We start from the raw sequence: 21793 nt of genomic DNA on the forward strand, positions 1-21793 counted from the left end.
CATTTTTCTGTTTACATTTTTGGTGACATTAAACTGTCAAACACATATAGCTAACCTATTAAGAATACAATTTATTATGGAAGAGCTGCTTTCAAAATCCCCTAAAAAGACAAAAGAAGAAAAAAGAGAAGAGGAAAGATGTCAATGGCGTCAAAGTCAAATGGACAAAAAAGGGAAAATAACATGTTTATAAAGCCACCTTAATATAAACCATACTGCAAATACACAATTCTTCTTAAGACAATACATAGAAAAGAGGAAAGTTGTTAAGGCTTTCTTCTCTTGTCTGGCATAGTAAAGAACAAATCTGAATCTGGCACAGTAATGAACAAATCTGAATTATAAAATATCCTACCTGACAAATTCTCTTAGGTAATACAGAGTCTTTGGCTTTTGAAAGGTCATATATAAAGGTATAAAGCAGTCTCCAGGAGAGCTAACATTGGTGCATAATAAGAGTCTATTTTAGGTTATTTCAATATGTTGACACAAGAAAAGTCCTTTTAGAATTTTGAAGCAATAGTAGGCCTTGAAAAGAAAAGAAGCAGCAAAGAGTCATTTGGCTGAGGCTAATTTCTAAAGCCAACAAACAGACAAAAAGTTTTCCCCACTCAACAACAATGGGACACTTGCTCCTCATATGCCCCTGATGTTTGTTTGTTTCCAAAAACTCAGATTACCACCTGCTGGAATCCCAGCCCAGAAACCAGCCCGTGAAAGTGAGTGGCTCGTGGCCTTGCTTTATGATGACAATGGGTGTCCTCTTATCTCTTCCTGAAGGGTCTGTCTCAAGGTATGTTTTGGCTAAAAAAGAATTGCAAAGATATAAAAATCAGCTCATTTGAATTAAACTAGAATCACTACAGATGAAAATTCTTCCTATAAAAGTCATGAATTAAATTCTCATTGCCTGAAGTAGCCATTGATGAATAATTTCTCATTGGTTTCTCTCATCTGCCATGGAAAGCACCATTATAATGATTCATTTTTGCCTTAAACAAATCCAAGCTTTTGGGATTATGCTGTGGTATGATTATTGTTATCTCTTTTAATAAAAAGAATATCTTTGTTGCTGTTGTTTTCAATGTACTTATAATGTACTGTGTGATTTTTTTTGTTCCTTTTGTATGTTCTTCCCCTATGGTATAACCTCTGTGTTCACTGTATTTGATTCCAGTGCCCTGCATCTTGTATATACATTCTTCTAATTTGGGGAGGGGAAGGGAAAATGCTGAAACAAGGATACAGGTTGACCTATTGTAATAATGAGAATACAAGACACTATGTTGAAAATGAACTTCATAGCTTCTGGGATAGGGGTGGGGATGTGGGGAGGAGGGAAAAGTTGGGGAGGTGAGGAGGGAAGGGATGGTAGAGGAAAAACAAAGGAGGGGGTAACTGCTCAATAAGAAGTGTACTCATTACCTTACTCACGTAACTGTAACCCTTTTGTACAGTATCTTTACAATGAATATATATATATATATATATATATATATATATATATATATATATATTTTAAAAAAGAATAGAGTTTGAAAGCAAAAAAAAAATATTGGGCCAAAAAGGACATCATTACTCAAAAATTACTTTGGAAAATATAAATTTTCCCAGTTACAGAGGTTTTACTATTCTCATAATAAAACAAGGGCTTAGTGAATGTAATTTTTTTCAAAAACAACTATATTCTAAATTAGATAACAAAACTTTCCTGGTACCCACTGGTGTCCCCCCTTTTTTTCAATTTTAAAAGATTCCACTTCTCTTCAGTGCCAAGGGTGATACCTAAGATACTTCGTTGTGTTTTATGTATTTCCGGAGGCTATGGTGGGAAAGAGCAGTCAGACACTTAGAACACACAGTTGGTCCCTGGGATGTGGCTTACCAGATTTCAGTGACTCTTTCTTCTCAATTTCATTGGCATCCTTGCCAATCCAAATAAATATCTGAAAAATAAAACAGTGGTCAAATGTGCTGTTTTTGAGTGTTGACTCAGCATGACTCAGTGAGTATAGCAAGTACTTCACAAACATTGTGAAGACATACAGTATTTCCACAATAAAAAAAACTTATTTAAAAAAACCAACAAACCATTGTGAAGGCGATGTCGTCTTCACAAGGACCCCCAAAGGGAGGAGGTGAAAGAGGGGGCCTGGCAACCACCCTCTACATTCCAGTGCATGCTCTCACCAGGAGACACCTACATTATCTCCACCAGTGGGACTGCAGATTCTAACACTAACATCCTATGTGTAGATGACATTTTCTAGTTTATAACATGATTCTTCACAAGAACGTGTTTGTTACTTGAATTTTTTTTATATCCATCATTCACCCTATTCCCCAGATATGGCTGGAGAGAACCACATGTAGACACAGAGCTGGTCTGTGCCAGTCCTCAGACTAGGGCATTTATGAATTAAGTCTAGAGATTTTTTTTTCTTGCTGTGCCCAATAAAACTTTGGTAGAGTGCTATGATGCTTAGTATTTAAATACCAAGGCCTTTTTTTAAAAAAAGGAATTCATATGTAATCTGTTCTAGCATATATATTCATTCTTTATATATATGTGTGTGTATACATATATTCATATATGTATCCTCATTTTTGCTGTGTGTGAGTTGAGTATTTTAATGCTATAAATTTTCATGAAATACATTAGTCTCATTAAAATGCTTGTTTGCAGAATAATTTTGGTCAAATTAAGGCTTGCTTTCTTTATTTTTGTTTTGCTTGCTTTGTTTTTGTGCCAGTACTAGAGCTTGAACTTAAGGGCCTGGGTACTATCCCTGAGCTTTTGTTGCTCAAGGCTAGTGCTCTACCACTTAAGCCACAGCTCTACTTTCTGGCTTTTTGGTGATTAATTGGAGATAAGAATCTCATGGGCTTTCCTGCCTGAGATGGCTTTGAACCACAATTCTCAGACCTCAGCCTCTTGAATAGCTAGGATTACAGGCATGAGCCACTGGCACTCAGCATCAAATTGTTTTGATTGTATTCTAATTCACAGTGAAAGTGTTCTGGCCACAGAACATACTATGAAAGCATAAGAAGTTAAATACAAAGTATTATCTTTAAAAAGATGAGGTACATTATGAGGAGAATCCGGGGATGAATTCTCCAATTCAAAGATGGTCATCAAAGACCAAGAGGCTTGGGTGTAACTCAAAAATGGTCGAGTCATTAGATGCAGATCTAAAAGCAAAATCTCTGTGATTGACTCTAGGACTAATCCTAAATTAATTGAGTTTTCACACTTGTTCTATGTGATTCTCTCCTTTCACTGGTTTTAATTTACATAAAGATTCTAAAAAACTAGTAGATGTGGCATATCAAATTGCCATTAATTTTCTCCTCAATTAGGACATTTAAATCAGTAACATTTTACTGATTTGATTACAATTTTTCTTTGCCGGTTCCTTCCCCGGGAGAGGAGTTCTTTACAACTTCTTGTCAGATTTCAAGAGAAATGCTCAATATCATTGTGACCCCCATGGCATTATACAAATTAATGTACTGATTGGCAAAAGGAATGCATGAATAAATTAGGAGCCAAGTGCATTTTACAAATAAATGAAAAACAGAAATTTTTGCATGAAACCACAGAGCCAAAGTTAATACCTGTAAAAATATTTCCAGAGTAAAAATCCAACTTGTCCTATGAATGAATTTTGTTATTTTGTCAAAGTATGTTAAGCTTCCTTTGAATAATAACCCAAATCTCAAGGCTCATTGTCTCATTTTCCAACCGTAAGTACTTTCACTTGTTTTGAGCAATATACAGTTTCTACCTGTTCCCAAGCATCTAGTAGCATGACATCGTCTTCTGCCAAATCATCCTGGGTGAACTCTCCTGGGACCTCTTCAATCTGAAATGTACAAAATACTTAATAACCAAACAAGACAGCCAACATTTTTCTGACACATGAGATACAAATGCTTTGCATAACCTTGACAAGTTTAACAAAATAAACTTTGATAATTATCTTTTTCTTCCTTTTGGGTAACAGAGATTTAAGTGGTTGTTCATCTACATAATCAAAGATAACAAACTGTTGGTATCGCTTGGCCAGTGAAGTATTTACTATAAATGCTGTTTCTGCATGCCTTTGGGAAGGACATAGTCATTCTGACCACTGTTCTCAGACCTTATAGTTCCTTATGACAAGTGGCTTCCAGTGAAGCCTATACAATCAGTATTTTATTGCCTGTCTAGTCTATAATGACATTTGATAGTATGGTCTAGATATCACATTTTTTGGTCTTTCATTTTTATGTCAAGATCATTTTAGCAAAAGTCAATAGACCTGGTTGTCTTACCAGATCAACAGTTGTCAACAAGTTCACATCACACTAAAATTTTATGATTTTCATCTCAAGTGTGTTAACATGGGATTCCCGGTAGTGAATAATAAATGGTAACAGGAGGGCTGGTGTGGTCCACTTAACACCAGTGGGCAATATTAGCCATATTTTAACATTTGTAGGAACTGTGAACCATCCTCTGACACTCATGAAGGTGTGACATGACAGGTGGGATTGTGGTCCTCATCCTTCACCCCCTCTGTCTGCCAGGTGACTCTGCAGTGCAGTAAAGCAGCATTGACCATGGCCTAGCCATCGTGACTCGGCAGGGTCTTTCTGGGGTTCCTAAGCTCTGTCTTAAGGAAAAGCAGCATAAATCCAACCTGCAGTCCAGAGCGGAAGCTCCATACTAAGCCCAGATTGGAGAAGAAACTAGTCCTAGGCAACCTCTAGCTCCTAAGCATATTTCCATTGTTGAACTTCAATGAGATAGTGAGATCTAGGCTATACCTGTAATTCTAGCTACTCAAGCGGCTAGGGTCTGAGGATCTCAGTTCAAATCCAGACCAGGCAGGAAAGTTCATGAGATGCTATCTCCAACAACTCAGCAAAAAACCATACTGGACGTGTGACTCAACATGGTAGAATGCTAGTTATGAGCAGAAAAATCCAAGCAAGAGTTCAAGGCCCTGAACCAGCACAAAAGAAAATGAACAAAAAAACCTTAAATATGGACTTTTCTAATCTCTTATATGCAATCATTAGTTTAATATTTATAACAATTATTAGAAGTAAGTACTATTATTTCTGCATTTTACAAATGAGTAAAACTAAATTACAGAGAGGGTAAGGAATCAGACTAAGTGAGCAATGTCACCAGATAAGTGATATCACTTAAGTAAACTGGTTCTAAAAGCAGTGCTGTTCACAGTATACCTTGAGACTGTCAGGATCAGCCTGTCAGACTGTCAGGGACAGTCTTTTTGCGGGAAGAATTCTAAATATCAAACAAGAAAATGGATGGGCTACAGCGAAAAGGTGTATTTCTCAGAAAGGCTTAACATGTATATGACAAAAAAGACTAATAGAATTTTTTATTTGAATCCTGACTGAGAATAAACCTTGGGTACTTACAAAAGATGCTTTTGTAAACTACATTGTCCTGAAAAACAAACATCTAATTTATAGAAGTATTAGCAAATAAAGCTGATGGGAAATTACATAGGCCATGGGAAAAGCATATGACACAGAAGAAGTGGTTTGGGTGGTATGCCCAATTAATAGTGAAAACAATAAAGTAGTAGATTCTTTTCTCATAACAAGTTTATAAAAGACAGCAAATGCGAGAATTTCCTACAAAGTGGGTGACAATCTGTGCTCTCAACAACCTAAACTATGGACCATCATCCCATTATTACATTTTTTAATTTTTAGGCCAAATTACTCCAAAATTTCAAGCATGATTTATATATAAACAATTTCTTCTTTAAGGCATTTTCTTTTCTTTTGTCAGCTGTAGGACTTGAACTCAGGACCTGGGTGCTATATCTGAGCTCTTCTGCTCAAGGTCTACCCCTTTGAGCCACAGCTTCACTTCCGGTTTTCTGTTGGTTAATTGGAGATAAGAGTCTCACAGACTTTACTTCCCCAGTCTGACTTTGAACTGTGATCCTCATATCTCCTGAGTCGCTAGGATTACAAGCTTGAGCCACCAGGACTCAGCTAAGGCATTTTCTTTTCCTAGGAATAAATGTGTGTGGAAAGGACTCAGGAAACTTCCAAGTGCGTGTTGAAAATAAGGCTTCTCTTCACCAGGATGATCTGGAGATGGCATTTTATGTGAAAAAGAAGATTTATCATTTAAGTTGTCACAAAGTCTAGCATCTAGGAGATGACAGTGTTTGTGTGGCTGTACTTTGGTGAGGCCATTGCCTAGGGTGATTATTTCAAAGCCTGGTAGAAAATCAGCCTTGTACTGTCATGGACTACTACATCCTTGTAGTTCCCCCAAATTCACAGGTGGAAGCCATAGCTTCCAGTAGGACAATACTAGGAGGCAGGACCTTCAGAAGGTGATTGAGTTTATTTGAGGTCATAGGGGTAGAGCTCCTAAAAGAAGCAGAGTCATAGAAAACAATGAAGCCGGACCAGGCCAAGTGAAGATGCAGTTAGCAGACCGGGAAGCAGCACTCACCAGACAACAGAGTCTGCTTATGCGTTCATCTTGGACTTTTCAGCCTTCAGAACTTTGAGAAATAAATACTTACTACTTAAACTATCTTGTCCTCAGTATTTTTTTTAAAGCAAACTGAACTAGGACATTTACACAGATCTTCTAATTAAAAACTTTTAATTACCTAGAATTCAAAGCATTTAAGTGACTAGAAAACAAAACATCACTGTTCATTTCAGCTCATTTACAGATAGATATATTTATATAGAGAGATATATACATATATACATAGATAGAGATCTCTATCTATATATATCTGTGATTTTTGTACAGTGATTTGCGTATTTTTTCATTCAGTGAACTCAATGTTTTTATTCCTCTGGGAAACTGAAACAGAAATGTTAGGCAGACTGGAAATAATTGTTACCCACAGAAAATATCCAATTAGGGCTGGGAAGGTGGCTCGGTGGTAGAGTGCTTGCCTTGCATGCATGAGGCCCTGGGCTCGATTCCTCAGAACCACATAAGCAGAAAAAGCCAGAAGTGGCACTGTGGCTCAAGTGGTAGAGCGCTAGCCTTGAGCTGAAGAGCTGAGGGACAGCACCCAGGCCCAGAGTTCAAGCCCCATGACTGACAAAAGAAAAAAAAAAAGAAAAAGGAAAATATCTAATTACTAAGCTAGCAAATCTAGCTGTACACAATTATATAGCATCGCCGGGCGCTGGTGACTCACGCCTGTAATCCTAGCTACTCAGGAGGCTGAGATCTGAGGATCGCGGTTCAAAGCCAGCCCGGGCAGGAAAGACCGTGAGACTCCTATCTCCAATAAACCACCAGAAAACCGGAAGTGGCGCTGTAGCTCAAGTGGTAGAGTGCTTGCCTTGAGCTGAAGAGCTGAGGGACAGCGCCCAGGCCCAGAGTTCAAGCCCCACGACCATCAAAAAAAACAAAAAACAAAAAAACAAACAAAAAAACCAATTATATAGCATCCTAATGCTGACACAATATAAAGTAGCTGCCGTAGCTGCCTTTTTTTTCTCTCTCTCTCTCTGTCTTTTGGTGCTGTTCCTGGAGCTTGAACGCAGAGCCTGGGCACTAAGCTTTTGCACTCAAAGCCAGTACTCTACATCACTTGGACCACAACTCCACTTCCAGTTTTTTGATAGTTTATTGGAGATAGTCTCACAGACTTTCCTCCCCTGGTTTGCTTTGAACTTCAATCCTCAGACCTCGGCCTCCTGAGTAGCTAGGGTTACAGGTGTGAACCATCAGCAACTGGCAAAGTAGCTGCTTTTAAGAGGAACTTTGTAGATTACTGAACAGTATTCTTCAACACTTTCATATCAATGTTTGCATCATTGACTCTTAAGTTCCCTGGTATGGAGCACAGATTAGCCATCCATAGTTTATAGGTCAACCGAACCTAGAAATCAGCTGTCCCATGGCTGGACACTGTCTGAGCACAGGATGCTCAATGGTAGGCTTACAGTGAATCTTCCTGTTTTGTTGGAGCAGCCGTAGAGCCGAGGCGGATGGTCTTCAGCTTGTGTTTCCAGCAGAGGTGAGGTCTGATAATCCTTTTTCCCACCAAGAGAGCTCCAGAATTCCTCTGTGGAAAACACATTGAGTTATTGGACGCTTATTCAAGGACATAATGCTTACAAATATTTCACACTAACAGTCATATCTCAACTTAAACATCCTACTAACATGTCACAAATAAAATAAAATTAAATTAAAAAAAATCTTACTAACATGTAACCAATAGAGGGATTCTAAACCCCCTAGAGCCATAAAAAAAAATCCCATTTATGAAAAAAGCCCAACAGCTAGTGCTCCAAACTGAAATCTGGTTCGTGTCCTAAGCACACACCTGGCTCTCCGCCTTCCTGAATCCTTGCTGTTTTGCATTTGAGTACATTTGCCACATACTCTGCGCCTTTGGCCTCCTCCTGGCTAGCGCCTTTTCCTATCCAGATGTAGCCACTGTTGTGGGGCAGTTTTAAGACAAAGACATCATTGGAATTCAATGAATTTGCATCCACATTGACCTAGAGAATGAAGAAAAATAGCACAATGGGTCAGATCCACCCTGCTCCCACCGTGATCATTCCACAGGAGCTATGACTGTGAGGAAGCACCCACAGCCTCCTGGACTCCCTTGGAAGTTCACCCAGAGCACCACAGCAACCAGATGCTTGAAATTCTGGCCTAGGAGCACCTGTTCCTGTGTAATTTTTAACACCCCAATGCCCTCAAACAGTAGGGCTCAACTAATGAGAGGTAAGGGTTTTAAGCAGTGCACAGGTGGTTTGTATCTGTAATTCTAGATACTCAAGAAACTAAGATGGGGGCCATTGTAGTTTAAAGCCAGCCCAAGAAAATAAATCTGCAAGATTTGTTGACCATAAAAAGCTGGAACTGGAGGCATGGCTCTAATGGTAAAGCACCAGCCACGAGCAAAATACCTGAGTTCAAGCCCTAACTATTGGCACCTTAAAAAAATAAGAGTAAGTTGAGGGTTTTGTACCTAGAGTTGGCTGAGGCCTATAAATCCTAGCTACTCTGGAGGCTAAGATCATTAGAATCTCAGTTCAAAACCAGTAAAGGTAAAAACTCTGTGAGACTCCATCTCCAAAATAACCATCAAATACCCAGGTTGGAAGCATGGCTCAAGTGACAGAGTGCCAGCCATAAGCCAAGTAAGTGGGAGGCTCAGAGTCCACACCCCAGTACTGGCAAAAAAGAAAAAGAAAAAGAGGTTTTGGCTAGGAATGGCAGCACATTCCTCTAATTCCAGCACTTGGGAAACTAAGGCAAAAGGATCAGGAGTTCTAAGTCAGCCTGGACTATATAGCAAGACCCTGTCTCAAAAAGAAAGAGGGAGAAAGGACGAAAATGATGCAAGGAGGCAGGGAGGAAAGATGAGGGGATCTGAACACAAGTAAAACTGACTTTTAAAGATACCATAAGGCCATGGATAGGCTATCACTAAAGACTGGAAAAAGGGCATAATATTCAACTAAAATGCATACAGAGGGATACTATATTTTTTCTCCCTCATAAAGAAAGGCTTGTCAAAGTAGAAACGGTCAGATAAGATGATGTTAGGCGAAATGAACCCCAAGATAAGGACTCAAATTGTTTTTCTTTCTTGCTATTGTTTCTAACATATTTATAAGATGATTTCTTTGTTGCTTTGTATGTCCCTCCCCCACGGTATAACCTCTGTTTTCACTGTATTTGATGTTGGTATAATTTGGGGAGGCGAAGGGAAAAACAAATTGTTTAAATAGGGATACAGATGGACATTGCAACAACTTTGGCGGCAGCAGGGGGAGTGGAGGGATAGGAGATGGGAAGGCAGGGATGGTAAGGGGAAACAAAGGAGGAGGCAACAATGTACTCATTACCTTGCTCATGTAATTGAAACCCCTCTGTATGGAATTTTCACAATACAACACACACACACACACACACACTCATGTATATATATATATATATATATATATATATATATATAGGCTTGTCAAATAATCAAAGGGAAACCTAGAAAATATGAAACAAGGACTGTACTCCAATATAGAGGCAACAAAATACTATAGATTCAGTACAACTTGCTCCAGGGTTGGATAAATTACAGTTCAAATTATAAAAGACTATTCACACGGGATTAAAAACCAGCACCAGCAGGCTGGGAAGGTAGCTTAGTGATAGAGTGCTTGCCTTGCATGCCTGAGGCCCTGGGTTCGATTCCTCAGCACCACATAAGCAAAAAGAAAAAAGCTGTAAGTGACGCTGTGGCTCAAGTGGTAGAGCGCTAGCCTTGAGCTGAAGAGCTGAGGGACAGCGTCCAGGCCCAGAGTTCAGTCCCCACAACCGGACCCCCCAAAAAAACCCAACACCAGCATATGGCACACCATTTCTTTCTGAGAAGTTGTCACTACCCTAGATATGCTGAGTAAACACGTATCTGTTCCCCATGGATACAAAGGCCTGTCTGAGCCCAGACTATGACCAGGAGTTGGAAACTTTGACCTCCAGGTGGGAATGTGGTATGAGCTATCTCAGGCTTGATAGCAAGTTAGGAGGTTCCTAAGAGGTCTTGGGCGTCTGATCTTTGGATTTGGCAATTGTGTCCATTTCTGTGAGAACAGGTCTGACCACAATATTGTGTAGCAATGTCACTGTGTGTGACTTTCTGCATAATTGTAGTGTGGACTGTTACGTGTGATTCCAGGGAGACAAAAACCAGTAAGACTGGGATGGAACAGCCATGAAAAGCAAGAAAGAGGGGAAACACACAGCATGGCAATCCTGAAGTCAAGGAACCAATATGTCAAGAAAGGCAGAGGTAGTCAGGCATTGTGGCATGTGCCCATAATCCCAGCTACTCAGGAGCAGAGGTAGGATGACAGAGGCCAACTCTGGCAAATGTGCAAGATCCTATCTGAAAATCAAACTAAAACAAGAAAGGGCCAGGGGAAGGAGAAATGAAAGGTTCGAGTGGTAGAATGCTTGCCTAGGACGTGCACAATCCTCATTTCAATCCCTAGTACTGGGGGGAAAAAAATAAAAATAAAAAGGCAGGGGTGGACTGCTGTGCAAAATACCACTCGGCTGACCACACTGAACAGCCATGATGAAAGTGTCAACAATAGCTTTTTGTTATTTTTACAAAACCACATTTCCCAGAGAGAACACTACAGGAAGAAGGAATGATCATTGATGTTAGCAGGTCCCAAGGGTTGGCTTCATTCAGGGGAGTGGTGACAGTTCTCTCCTGGCAGGAATGAGGCCTCCTGGACCCGACTCAAAGGAGCCCACTTGATGTGGTGATGAAGAATTATAGCAACTAGGTCTGGATTTCAGGACTTGTCATTTGGAATCTGTATGTCTCATATTGAGGAAAGAGCCAAGATGATAGAGAAAAGGTGACAAGGGGCTGGCATCAACTCATGTGAGATCAGTGGAGGGAAAATAAACCTCTTTGTTCACTCAGCAATGGTTAGCCTGCTAGAAGAGGAAGGAAGGAGTGAGCAAGGAGAATGCCCCAGCCTCATCTAGAGGCCCTGCTAAATGGACATTGGAAGGAAATACACCTCAGCACCAAAGAGCACTCTATGAACATCTGTCCTCAGATGACAGCCTCAGAGCAGACTTAGAGAAGATGTTGGCAGTGGAGTGATGCAAGACTGACTACGGTTCGTTTTGCTTCTGTTTTTATTTTGTGCCAGTCCTGGGACTTGAACTCAGAGCCAGGACATTGCCCCTGAGCTTTTGTGCTCAAGACTAGTGCTCCACTGCTTTGAGCCACATCTTCACTTCCAGCATTTTAGTAATTAATTAAGGAAATAAGAGTCTCACAGAGTTTCCTGCCCAGGCTGGCTTAAATCACAATCCTCAGATCTCAGCCTCCTGAGTAACTAGGATCACAGGTGTAAGCCATGGACACCTGGATGATTGACTTGATATTAAGGTCTCAGCTAAATAGCTTGGGCTCAGAGGAAAGGCTTGGTAGGTAGGTTCCTGTTTGGAATGAACAGGGACATTTAAGGGTGATTAGGGAGCACTGGAAATCATTAGTGACTGAGGTGACTGGGATGTGAAGTGTGATGGGGTTGGTCCAACATTACCAAGCTTGCTCTCCACATTTGTTATGCTTGTACAGACAAGGCCCCATGTGGTGTCACCTGACCACCACCCACAATCCTTCTACACCAAACCTTTTAAGATGAGAGCTGCCTCCTGCCTTTTTCAACTTCATTTATGACAGTATTCATTCAAGTTCAGGGCAGTTGAAAAATGTGAGAAACCAGAGTTTTAACTTTGAACTCAACTCCCTTGCTTTCAATGTTGTGTTTTTAATTCTAGATTTTATTTGTATTAGAGAGATGTAAAGCAGTTACTTGCCACCTGTGTGAAGGGCACATTTTACTAGATACATGGCATTACCTCCACAATCCTGGTGATGGATGCCAGGTTTCTCCGTACTTGGAAGAGACGTGTAGGGGGAGCAGGTGCTTGCCCTCCCTTCTTTGATGTTCCATTCTTGTAAATAATGAGTGGTTTGTCTTTGAACAAACTTAGCAGGTGAGTAGGTTCTTTGCCTTGGGAAACTCTGACCTGTGTGGAGGGAAAAGGGAAATAGGAGAAATACGGTCCAGAATGCAGTGAAACAGGTTGACTTTCTAAAAAGTCTTCTCACTTTTCTTTTCTGAAAATAAACAGAAGTACATATAAAAATGCCAGGAGCAGAAGGAGAATGATAGCAGAAAGAACAGGTTGGTGGTAGTAATACAGCACAGCGCCCTTGTTCACAGTAGACATAGTGTCCCCTTTCTTTCAGAAGCAGGAAGATGTAACTTTCATCATCTACATCACCAAATCAGAAAAGGCAAAAACAGCAGAATACTGGCATCTATATGATCTTATTTGAAAAATAACTTATAAGAAATGCATATAAAATTATATCAACACATTATGTATAGACACAAAAGATTCTCATATGTTTTGGATCTAGTTTAGATGATTAAGAGATATGTATTCATATACTTCAAAAACTAAGATAATAAAAAAAGAAAGCACTCCTTGGGATGCTGGGGTATTGAATAGGAATATGGACAGCATCTTTAAAGAAGCTCAGCAAAGTAGAGTTTACTTCTGCAGAAGGGTGCACCATTAGCCAGAATCCAGTAAGAAATCTCACAGAACAATCAGGCTGCTCCCTTTTTATTCCTAATGCAGTGGGCCCTGCCCCTCTGCTCAGATTGGCCAGCTCAGGTTCAAAATCTACAATAGGTTGTGGCTTAATTGAAAAGGGAGAGGATGTCTTAATTAGCAGGGATAAATGTAACAGGCTTTCTTAATTAAAGCGTAATAGGAATGGGATGTAACTAAAATACAATCAACCAGGACCAACCATTTGGCAAAGGAGGATCTTTTCAGAAAAACAATTCTCAAAAGATTGACAAAAAGGAATAGGTAAGACATTGTTCCTCACAATACTATTACTATATCCCCATTGTGTGAGATGAAGTGTTACTGACAAAAATAAACTAATTATATATATTTTCTACTCTTCACAATACCTAAAGAAATGGAAATAATGCTGGGCTCACACCTGTAAACCTAGCTTGTTAGGAAGCTGAGATCTGAGGATATAAATTTGAAACCAGATAAATCCAAGAGATTTTTTTTTTCCAATTAACCACCCCAAAGGCAGAAGTGGAGGTATTGTTCAAGTGGTAGAGCACCAGCCTTGAGAGGAAAAAGCCAAATGAGAGTGTGATACCCTGAGTTCAAGCCCCAGAACTGACTGATTGAAAATAATAGACATGCTTAACGTATGTATTCTCCATATAGTATAAGGACTTTTCAAAGATGAGGAGATTAAAGAAAATAAATAGTAATTTTATTATTTCTCACACAAACTATGGGTGAGTTTTTTACATAAAGAGTTAAAACACTGGGCCAGTCCCTTATTTCTTTCTTTTTCATTTGTTCTGCCCTGTTCTAAAACTAGTCTGTCTTCCTAGAAGGCCCAGGGATCACTGAAAACAGCTGACTTCATCAGTATGCTTCAACTAGTAGCATTCAAATCAACTAATTAGGAAAATATCCTCAGTCACAAAGCTTTGGCAGGTGGTGGTAGGGATGGAAAGGTGATAAGGAAAAATGCTTAGACTGACTAGTGTTTCACATAGTCTTGAAAAAAAAAGTCACTTGCCCATATAAAAGAAAAGGGAACATTGATGAAGGTTGATGCTTTATTGTGCCAGAAGAATAAGACAGAGAACGGGCACATTAAAATTTGCTCAATAAGCTCAGTGCATTCTACAAAGGAATGTTTACAATGTTTTCTAAAGCATTACTGAGAACCACTGCCATCTAGTGTTAAAAGTGAACATTACTATTCTATTGCCAATTTAGGGTTCAATTGGCTTCATGGATCAAGTTTGATCAAGGTACATGCTTATGTAGACATATCACAATGAAACTTCCTTGTATACTAATTGAAGCTAATAAAATATGAGTAAGAGGAAATGAATGGATTTTATGAAAGATCAGATTTGAGTGTAAATAATCCTTTGTCTTATTCATTAGCATTAACAATTATCAAGTTAAACTTTAAAATTTTATATACAGCTTTAGATTAGACCTGATATATATCTATTAATCATTATCAAGATAGAAAGAAAATAGTTGAAAGGTCAAAAGTAGGTTTTACAGCTGGGTTTTATGTTCTAAAGTACCTGGCTTACTATTCTACTTAATTATTATGCTTGAAGACACATTACACATTTATGAAGACTTGAAAACAAAGCAAACCCCCCAAATGGTATGCCAATAGACTCTTAGCTCACTTGACATGAGACATGAGGAAGTTAAGCTAATGCTTCATGCTGCTGTGTCAGGTCTGAAAGACATTTTCCCAGCAGAGGGAGTAGATGTCTTCCCAAAAAGTAGCTAGAGACACAAGAGGAAGATTGCGTAGAAACCAGTATTAGTATTCCAGTGGAAAATCTAAGGCTAGAGAGTCACACCAAGTGTGTTATCATACTACAGAGAGTTTGGCCAGAGAGGAAAAACTCAGGCAGCTTAAGGACACAGATTGGAGCATCCCCAGTTCACAGCAGTGGCAGTGGTGGCAGCAGCTACCGCTGGCTGCCACATCGACAGAGAGAGTTCAGGACAAAGGCACAGAGATGGTGTGCAAGTGGATTCTACTCACTGCCAGCAAGAGCTGACAAGGAGTAGAAATCTTCATTTGGCTGACCACAGACAGTCACAGACCATGGACATGAAAGGACCAGAAACCAAAAGGATAGCTGTAAGTATGCCCAAGTCATCCTCACTCCTCTCGGAGCAGCAGTGAGTGGGAAGGTAGCCCCTCCCCCACCACCAGAGAAAACCTCCATCTTTGATACTGACCCAGACTCAGCTAGAGCAGCTAGCATAACTCAGGCCTGGGAAGAAGACAATAGGAGACATTCACCAGGTCAAAAGGCTCAGCTCCACCCCTGGGGAGAGTTGTTCCTCCCAAGCAGAGACAGCTCAGTGTGGGCTGGCCCTGGCTGATTGTATTTTAGTTACATCCCATTCCTATTATGCTTTAATTAAGAAATCCTGTTACATATGTTCCTGTTAATTAAGACATCCTCTTCCTATTCAATTAAGCCACAACTTAAATATTACAGAGAAAGAACAGACAACTATTCAAGACAAATCCAAGAAATATGATAGATCTATTAAACATCTAGAAAACACCATCAGAAGGCCTAGTTTTAGGATAATGGGGGTAAAGGAGCACCTAGAAACAGAAGTTAATGGTCTAGGAAATTTATTTAACAGGATCCTAGCAGAGAACTTTCCAAACATGAAAAACATAGGCCTATTCAAATACAAGAAGCATTTAGAACCCCAAATAGACCAGACTAGAACAGGACATCCCACTATCATATTGTAATTCACACAGGATCAATTCAGACCAAGAAAAGGCTCCTTAAAGCTGTCAAAGAAAAAAAGACCAATCACCTATAAAGGGAAACCAATCAGAATAACTTCAGATTTCTCAGCAGAGTCCATGAAAGCAAGAAGAGCCTGGAATTATGTATGCCATGTCCTAAAGACAAACAACTATCAAACAAGAATATTGTACCCAGTAAAACTCTCCTTCATAACAGAAGGTCAAATAAAAACGTTGCATAGCAAGATACTTAAAGATGTCCTGCACATAGAAAACCAACAAGAGCACAATAAAGGCCAAGAAACAGCCCCCAAAGAGAGAATCCAAGAAGCATAGGAAGAACACAGTTGGCATTGCCTCCACAAAGGTAGATAACATGGCAGGAACTACTAAACACCTCTCAGTCCTAACTCTCAATATTAATGGTCGTAAATCTCCAATTAAGAGATCCTTCTATCTGTTGCCTTCAAGAGACACACCTTGCTCACAAAAGCAAACATATTCTGAAAGTGAAAGGCTGGAATAAAATCTACCAAGTAATGGCCCCCATAAACAGGCAGGAGTTGCAATCCTAATATCAGATAAAATAGACGTCAAATTAAAATTAGTGAGAAGAGATAAAGAAGGTGATTACATACTAATTAAGGGATGTCTCCTTCAGGAGGATATCATAATTCCAAAAATATACTCACCAAATAATGGAGCATCCCAATTTATCCAAGAAACACTACTTTCCCTAAAATCACACATAGATCCAAAGACATTAATTGTTGGGGACTTTACCATACCACTATCCCTGCTGCATGGGTCAAGCCGGCAAAAACTCAACAGAGAAACCTCAGAACTAATAAACTGAATAGATCAACTAAACTTAACAGACATCTACCGAATATTTCACCCAGCAGCATCAGAATACACATTCTTCTAAGCAGCACATGGAACATTCTCCAAAATAGACAACATTTTAGGTCACAAAGCGAATTTGTCCAAATTTAGAAACATTAAAATTATGCCCTGCATTCTCTGAGAACACATGGAAATAGAATTAGAATTCAACACCAAAAGCCACCAAAGAAAATCCTGTAACACATGGAGGCTCAAAAACACACTGTTGAACCACCAGTGGTTCATATAAGAGATGAGAAAGGAAATTCAAATGTTCATGATATTTAACAAAAATGAACACATAAATTACCAGCTCCTCTGGGACACAGAAAAGGCAGTACTCAGAGGCAAGTTTATAGCTCTGAGTTCCTATATCAACAAATTGGAGAGATCTGAAACAAAAACTTAACAAGGCACTTGAAGCTCCTGAAAAAGAGCAACAAGGTAAACCCCAATCCAGTAGACAGAAAGAAATAATTAAAATTAAATCAGAATTAAATGAATTAGAGTCCAAAAAATAGAAAGAACAAAACAAAAGTTAGTTCTCTGAAAAAATTAACAAAATTGACAGACCCTTAGCAAATCTTATCAGAAAAAAAGAGAACACACCCATATAAACAAACTCAGAGATGAGAATGGTAACATCACCACCAAAACAACCAAGATTCCGAACATTATAAGGGAATACTTTTCAAACCTTTGTGCTAATATGCTTGAGAATCTGGAAGAAATGAATAAATTTCTAGCAAATATTGACATGCCCAAACTAAATCAAGCTGAGCTAAACCAACTTAATAGAACCATATCAAGCATTGAAATAGAAACAGAAATAAGACACCTCCCACCCAAGAAAAGCCCAGGACCAGATGGATTTACAGCTGAATTCTACAAGGCCTTTGAAGCAGAACTCACACCAATACTCCTCTAATTCTTCAATTTCTTTGATGAGCATCCATGCAACATTTCTCAACAAAATTTTGGCCAATCGACTTCAACAACTCATCAAAAAAAATCATACACCACAATCAAACAGGATTCATTTCAGGGATGCAAACCTGGTTCAATATAAACAAATCAATTAATATAATTCATCACATCAACAAGAGCAAGGATAAAAATAGATGCAGAGAAAGCATTTGACAAGATCCAACACTCCTTTATGATGAAAGCTCCGGAAAAACTAGGAATTCATGAAACATTCCTCAACACAATAAAGGTTATCTATGACAAACCTACAGTCAGCATTATACTTAATGGCAAAAAGCTAAAGCCATTTCATCTAAATTCAGGAACAAGACAAGGATGTCCATTCTCTCCACTTCTCTTCAATTTAGTATTAGAATGCCTAGCAAGAGCAATAAGACAAGATGCAAACATAAAGGGGATCCAAATAGGGAAAGATGAAGTAAAACTCTCCCTCTTTGCAGAAGACATGATCTTATATTTAAAGAATCCCATGTCCTCCACTACTAAGATACTTGAGCTGATTCAAAATTTTGGCAAAGTAGAAGGGTATAAAATTAATCCTCAAAAATCAATGGCTTTCCTTTATGCCAATAATGAGAAGAGCACGGCTAAAATCAGGAAAGCAACTCTCCCACAAAAAATAAAATACCTAGGAGTTAACTTAACTAAAGAAGTGAAGGACCTCTATGACAAAAACTTTAAAAACCTGAAAAAGGAAATTAAAGCAGAACTAAGGAAGTGGAAAAACCTCTCATGCTCCTGGATTGGGAGGATTAACATCGTGAAAATGGCAATACTTCCAAAGGTTATCTACAAATTCAATGTGATACTTATCAATATCCCAACCTCATTCTTCATGGAAATAGAAGCAGCAATCCAAAAATTCATATGGAACAATAAAATCCTGAATAGCAAAAACGATCCTTAACAGAAAGAACAGCACTAGAGGAATATCAATTCCAAACTTCAAACTCTACTACAAAGCCATAGTAATCAAAACAGCTTGGTACTGGCACAAGAAGAGACCTGAGGACCAATGGAATAGAACTAAAGACCCAGAAATGAGTACACAGACCTATAGCCACCTAATCTTCCATAAGAGAGTTAAAAAAATAGAATGGAAGAAAGACAGCCTCTTCAGTAAATGGTGCTGGAAAAATTGGTTAAACACCTGTAGAAAACTAATATCACACTGAACCAGAATCAACTCCAAATGGATCAAAGACCTCGGAGTCAAAGCAGACGCTCTGAAAACATTACAGGAAGGAATATGAGAAACTCTAGGTCTCCTTGCCAGAGGCTGAAATTTTCTTAATAGAGACCCAGAAACACAACAAATCAAAGAAGGGTTGGACAAATGGGATTGCATGAAGCTGCAGAGCTTCTGCATGGCAAAGGACATAGCTAGCAAGATCAATAGAAAGCCCACGGATTGGGAGAAGATCTTCACTAACCATACAACAGACAAGGGTCTCATATCTAAAATATACTTAGAACTCAAAAACTAAATCCCTCAACAACAAATCCTCAAAGTAACAACCGCGATTTATAAGTGGGCTAAAGACTTAAAGGGAGATTTCTCTGAAGAGGAAATAAGAATGGCCAATAGACACATGAAGAAATGCTCAACCTCTCTAGCCATAAAAGAAATGCAAGTCAAAACAACATTGAGATTCCACCTCACCCCAGGTAGAATGGCTATAGTCAAGAAATCTAGTAACAACAGACTCTGGAGGGGATATGGCCAAAAGGGAACCCTACTACTGCATTATTGGTGGGAGTGTAAACTTGTTCAACTACTCTGGAAAGCAGTATGGAGGTTCCTCAAAAGACTCCACATAGAGCTCCCTGTGACCCAGCAATCCCACTTCTGGGCATTTACCCAAAGGATAACAAAAAAAAGCCACACTAAAGCTACCAGCACAGCTATGTTTACTGCAGCATAATTCATCATAGCTAAGATATGGAATCAACCCAGATGCCCCTCAGTAGATGAATGGATCAAGAAAATGTGAGATAGATACACACACACACACACACACACACACACACACACACACACACACACACACACACACACAATGGAAATCTATGCCTCCATCAGAAAGAATGACACTGCCCCATTTGTTAGGAAATGGAAAGACTTGGAAAAAAAATTATATTAAGTGAAGTAAGCCAGACTCAAAGAAACATAGGTCCCATGGTTTCCCTTATCTGCAATAATTAGTATATGTCTAGGACAAGCAGAAGTCAAAAGCTATGTACATAAGACCATATAACCTGATCCTAAGTGAAATGAACCCCAAGATAGAGACACAAGAAGTTTTATCTTTTTTGCTATTCTTTTTATTGTACTTATATGTGATTTTTTTGTTTCTTTTGTATGTTCTTCCCCCATGGTTTAATCCCTGTTTTCACTATATTTGATTCTGCTGCCCTGCATCTTGTAAATACATTTTTCTACATAATGCATATTTATGCACAAGAAATACATTTTTCTAATTTGGGGAGGGGAAGGGAAAGAACAAAATGCTTAAATAAGGATACTGGATGACCCATTGTAACAATGAGATGTACAAGACACTATGTTGAAAATGAACTTTACAACTTTGTGGGGGGAGGGGGAGGGAAGGTGGGGAGTAAAAGGATGGTAGGGGAAAAATAAAGGAGGGCATAACAAGGTTTGATAGGAAATGGACTCATTACCTTGATCATGTAATTGCAACCCCTCCATACAGTATCTTTATAATAACTAAATATATATATATATATATATATATATATATATATAAAGAAAAAAAGTAGCTAGAAAAATTTCCCAGGCAGCTGCACAAATGTCTCCAGCTGTAAAGAGAGAGGGAGAATTGAAAAGGCACAACATAATTGCAAGCTAGCTATAGAGACAAAGAACAAGCAAGTGTTACTTGGGTTAGTAAGAAATAGACACAGGGCTGGGAAGGTGGCTCAGTGGTAGAGCAGTTGCCTTGCATGCCTGAGGCCCTGGGTTCGATTCCTCAGAACCACATAAGCAAAATGAAAAAAGCTGGAAGTGGCGCTGTGGCTCAAGTGGTAGAGCGCTAGCCTTGAGCTGAAGAGCTGAGGGATAGCGCCCAGGCCCAGAGTTCAGGCCCCATGACCCGGACTCAAAATAAATAAATAAATAAAACAGACACATTTCAGTTACAGAATAATGAATAATCAAAGACCAAGAATTTCCTGTGAATACCAGTAAGAGTCCTGACAAAAAGTAGCAGATATTTTTTTATCACTTGAGCCACAGCTCTACTACCAGAGTTTTAGTATTTTATTGGTGATAAGAGTCTCATAAACTTTCTTGCCTGGGCTGGCTTCCAGCAATGATTCTCAGATCTCAGCCTCTGACTAGCTAGGATTACAAGCATAAGCCACTGGCACCCAACTTATATAGTAACTATGTTTATAACAAATACGTCAATATTATCTCTTCCCATCCCCTTCTCTCCCTTCCACTCCTGTCCCATTTTCTTCTCCCCCATATATTCACACACAAATAATCTCTCCAATCCCTTTTGTTTTGCCTCTCTTGTGTCTCTCCTTTTTTCTCCTTTCCTTTGTCAGCACATCCCCTCCCCACCCCCAGCCTCCGATTTCTATCCTTCTCTTCCCCCTCTCTGCCATTTCCACTCCACTTTCTTTCAGTCAAGATTTCAGTACCTAAAAAAGAAAAATATGGAAACATGCTCTCTTTTTTCTGAGTTGATTTGTCTGTACAAAATAATACATGAAGTGTTATGATTTGAGAGTGTATAAAATACCGTTCAATTTTTTACCTACTAAATAGAATTATTCATCTGTGTTTGCTCCATACTGCTATATTTATTTCCTATCCCTTCTGCAGCAAATCATAAACACATACGAATTTATTATCTTACAGTTCTGGAGGTTATAAGTCTGAAATGAGTTATTAGGCTAATTCAGTTGCTAGACCAAAATCAAGCTGTTGTAGAACTGAATTA

The 21793-nt window shown here is 39.0% G+C and overlaps 1 protein-coding gene across 1 annotated transcript in view; it reads right to left on the minus strand.

Moving 5' to 3' along the window:
- Positions 1-21793, minus strand: part of Scin (scinderin) — an 82578-nt gene continuing 60785 nt past the window's right edge. Inside the window, exons 11-16 of the mRNA XM_069996175.1 lie at positions 12434-12604; positions 8352-8529; positions 7966-8087; positions 3792-3869; positions 1886-1946; positions 1-804 (exon numbers count right to left, since the gene is read on the minus strand). Coding sequence (XP_069852276.1) covers positions 677-804; positions 1886-1946; positions 3792-3869; positions 7966-8087; positions 8352-8529; positions 12434-12604 — 738 coding nt within the window. The 3' untranslated portion in view covers positions 1-676. The remainder of the gene's footprint in view (positions 805-1885; positions 1947-3791; positions 3870-7965; positions 8088-8351; positions 8530-12433; positions 12605-21793) is intronic.

The sequence above is a fragment of the Dipodomys merriami genome, unplaced genomic scaffold (genome assembly GCF_024711535.1).
Source record: "Dipodomys merriami isolate MVZ:Mamm:240054 unplaced genomic scaffold, mDipMer1.0.p SCAF_5, whole genome shotgun sequence".
NCBI lineage: Eukaryota > Metazoa > Chordata > Mammalia > Rodentia > Heteromyidae > Dipodomys > Dipodomys merriami.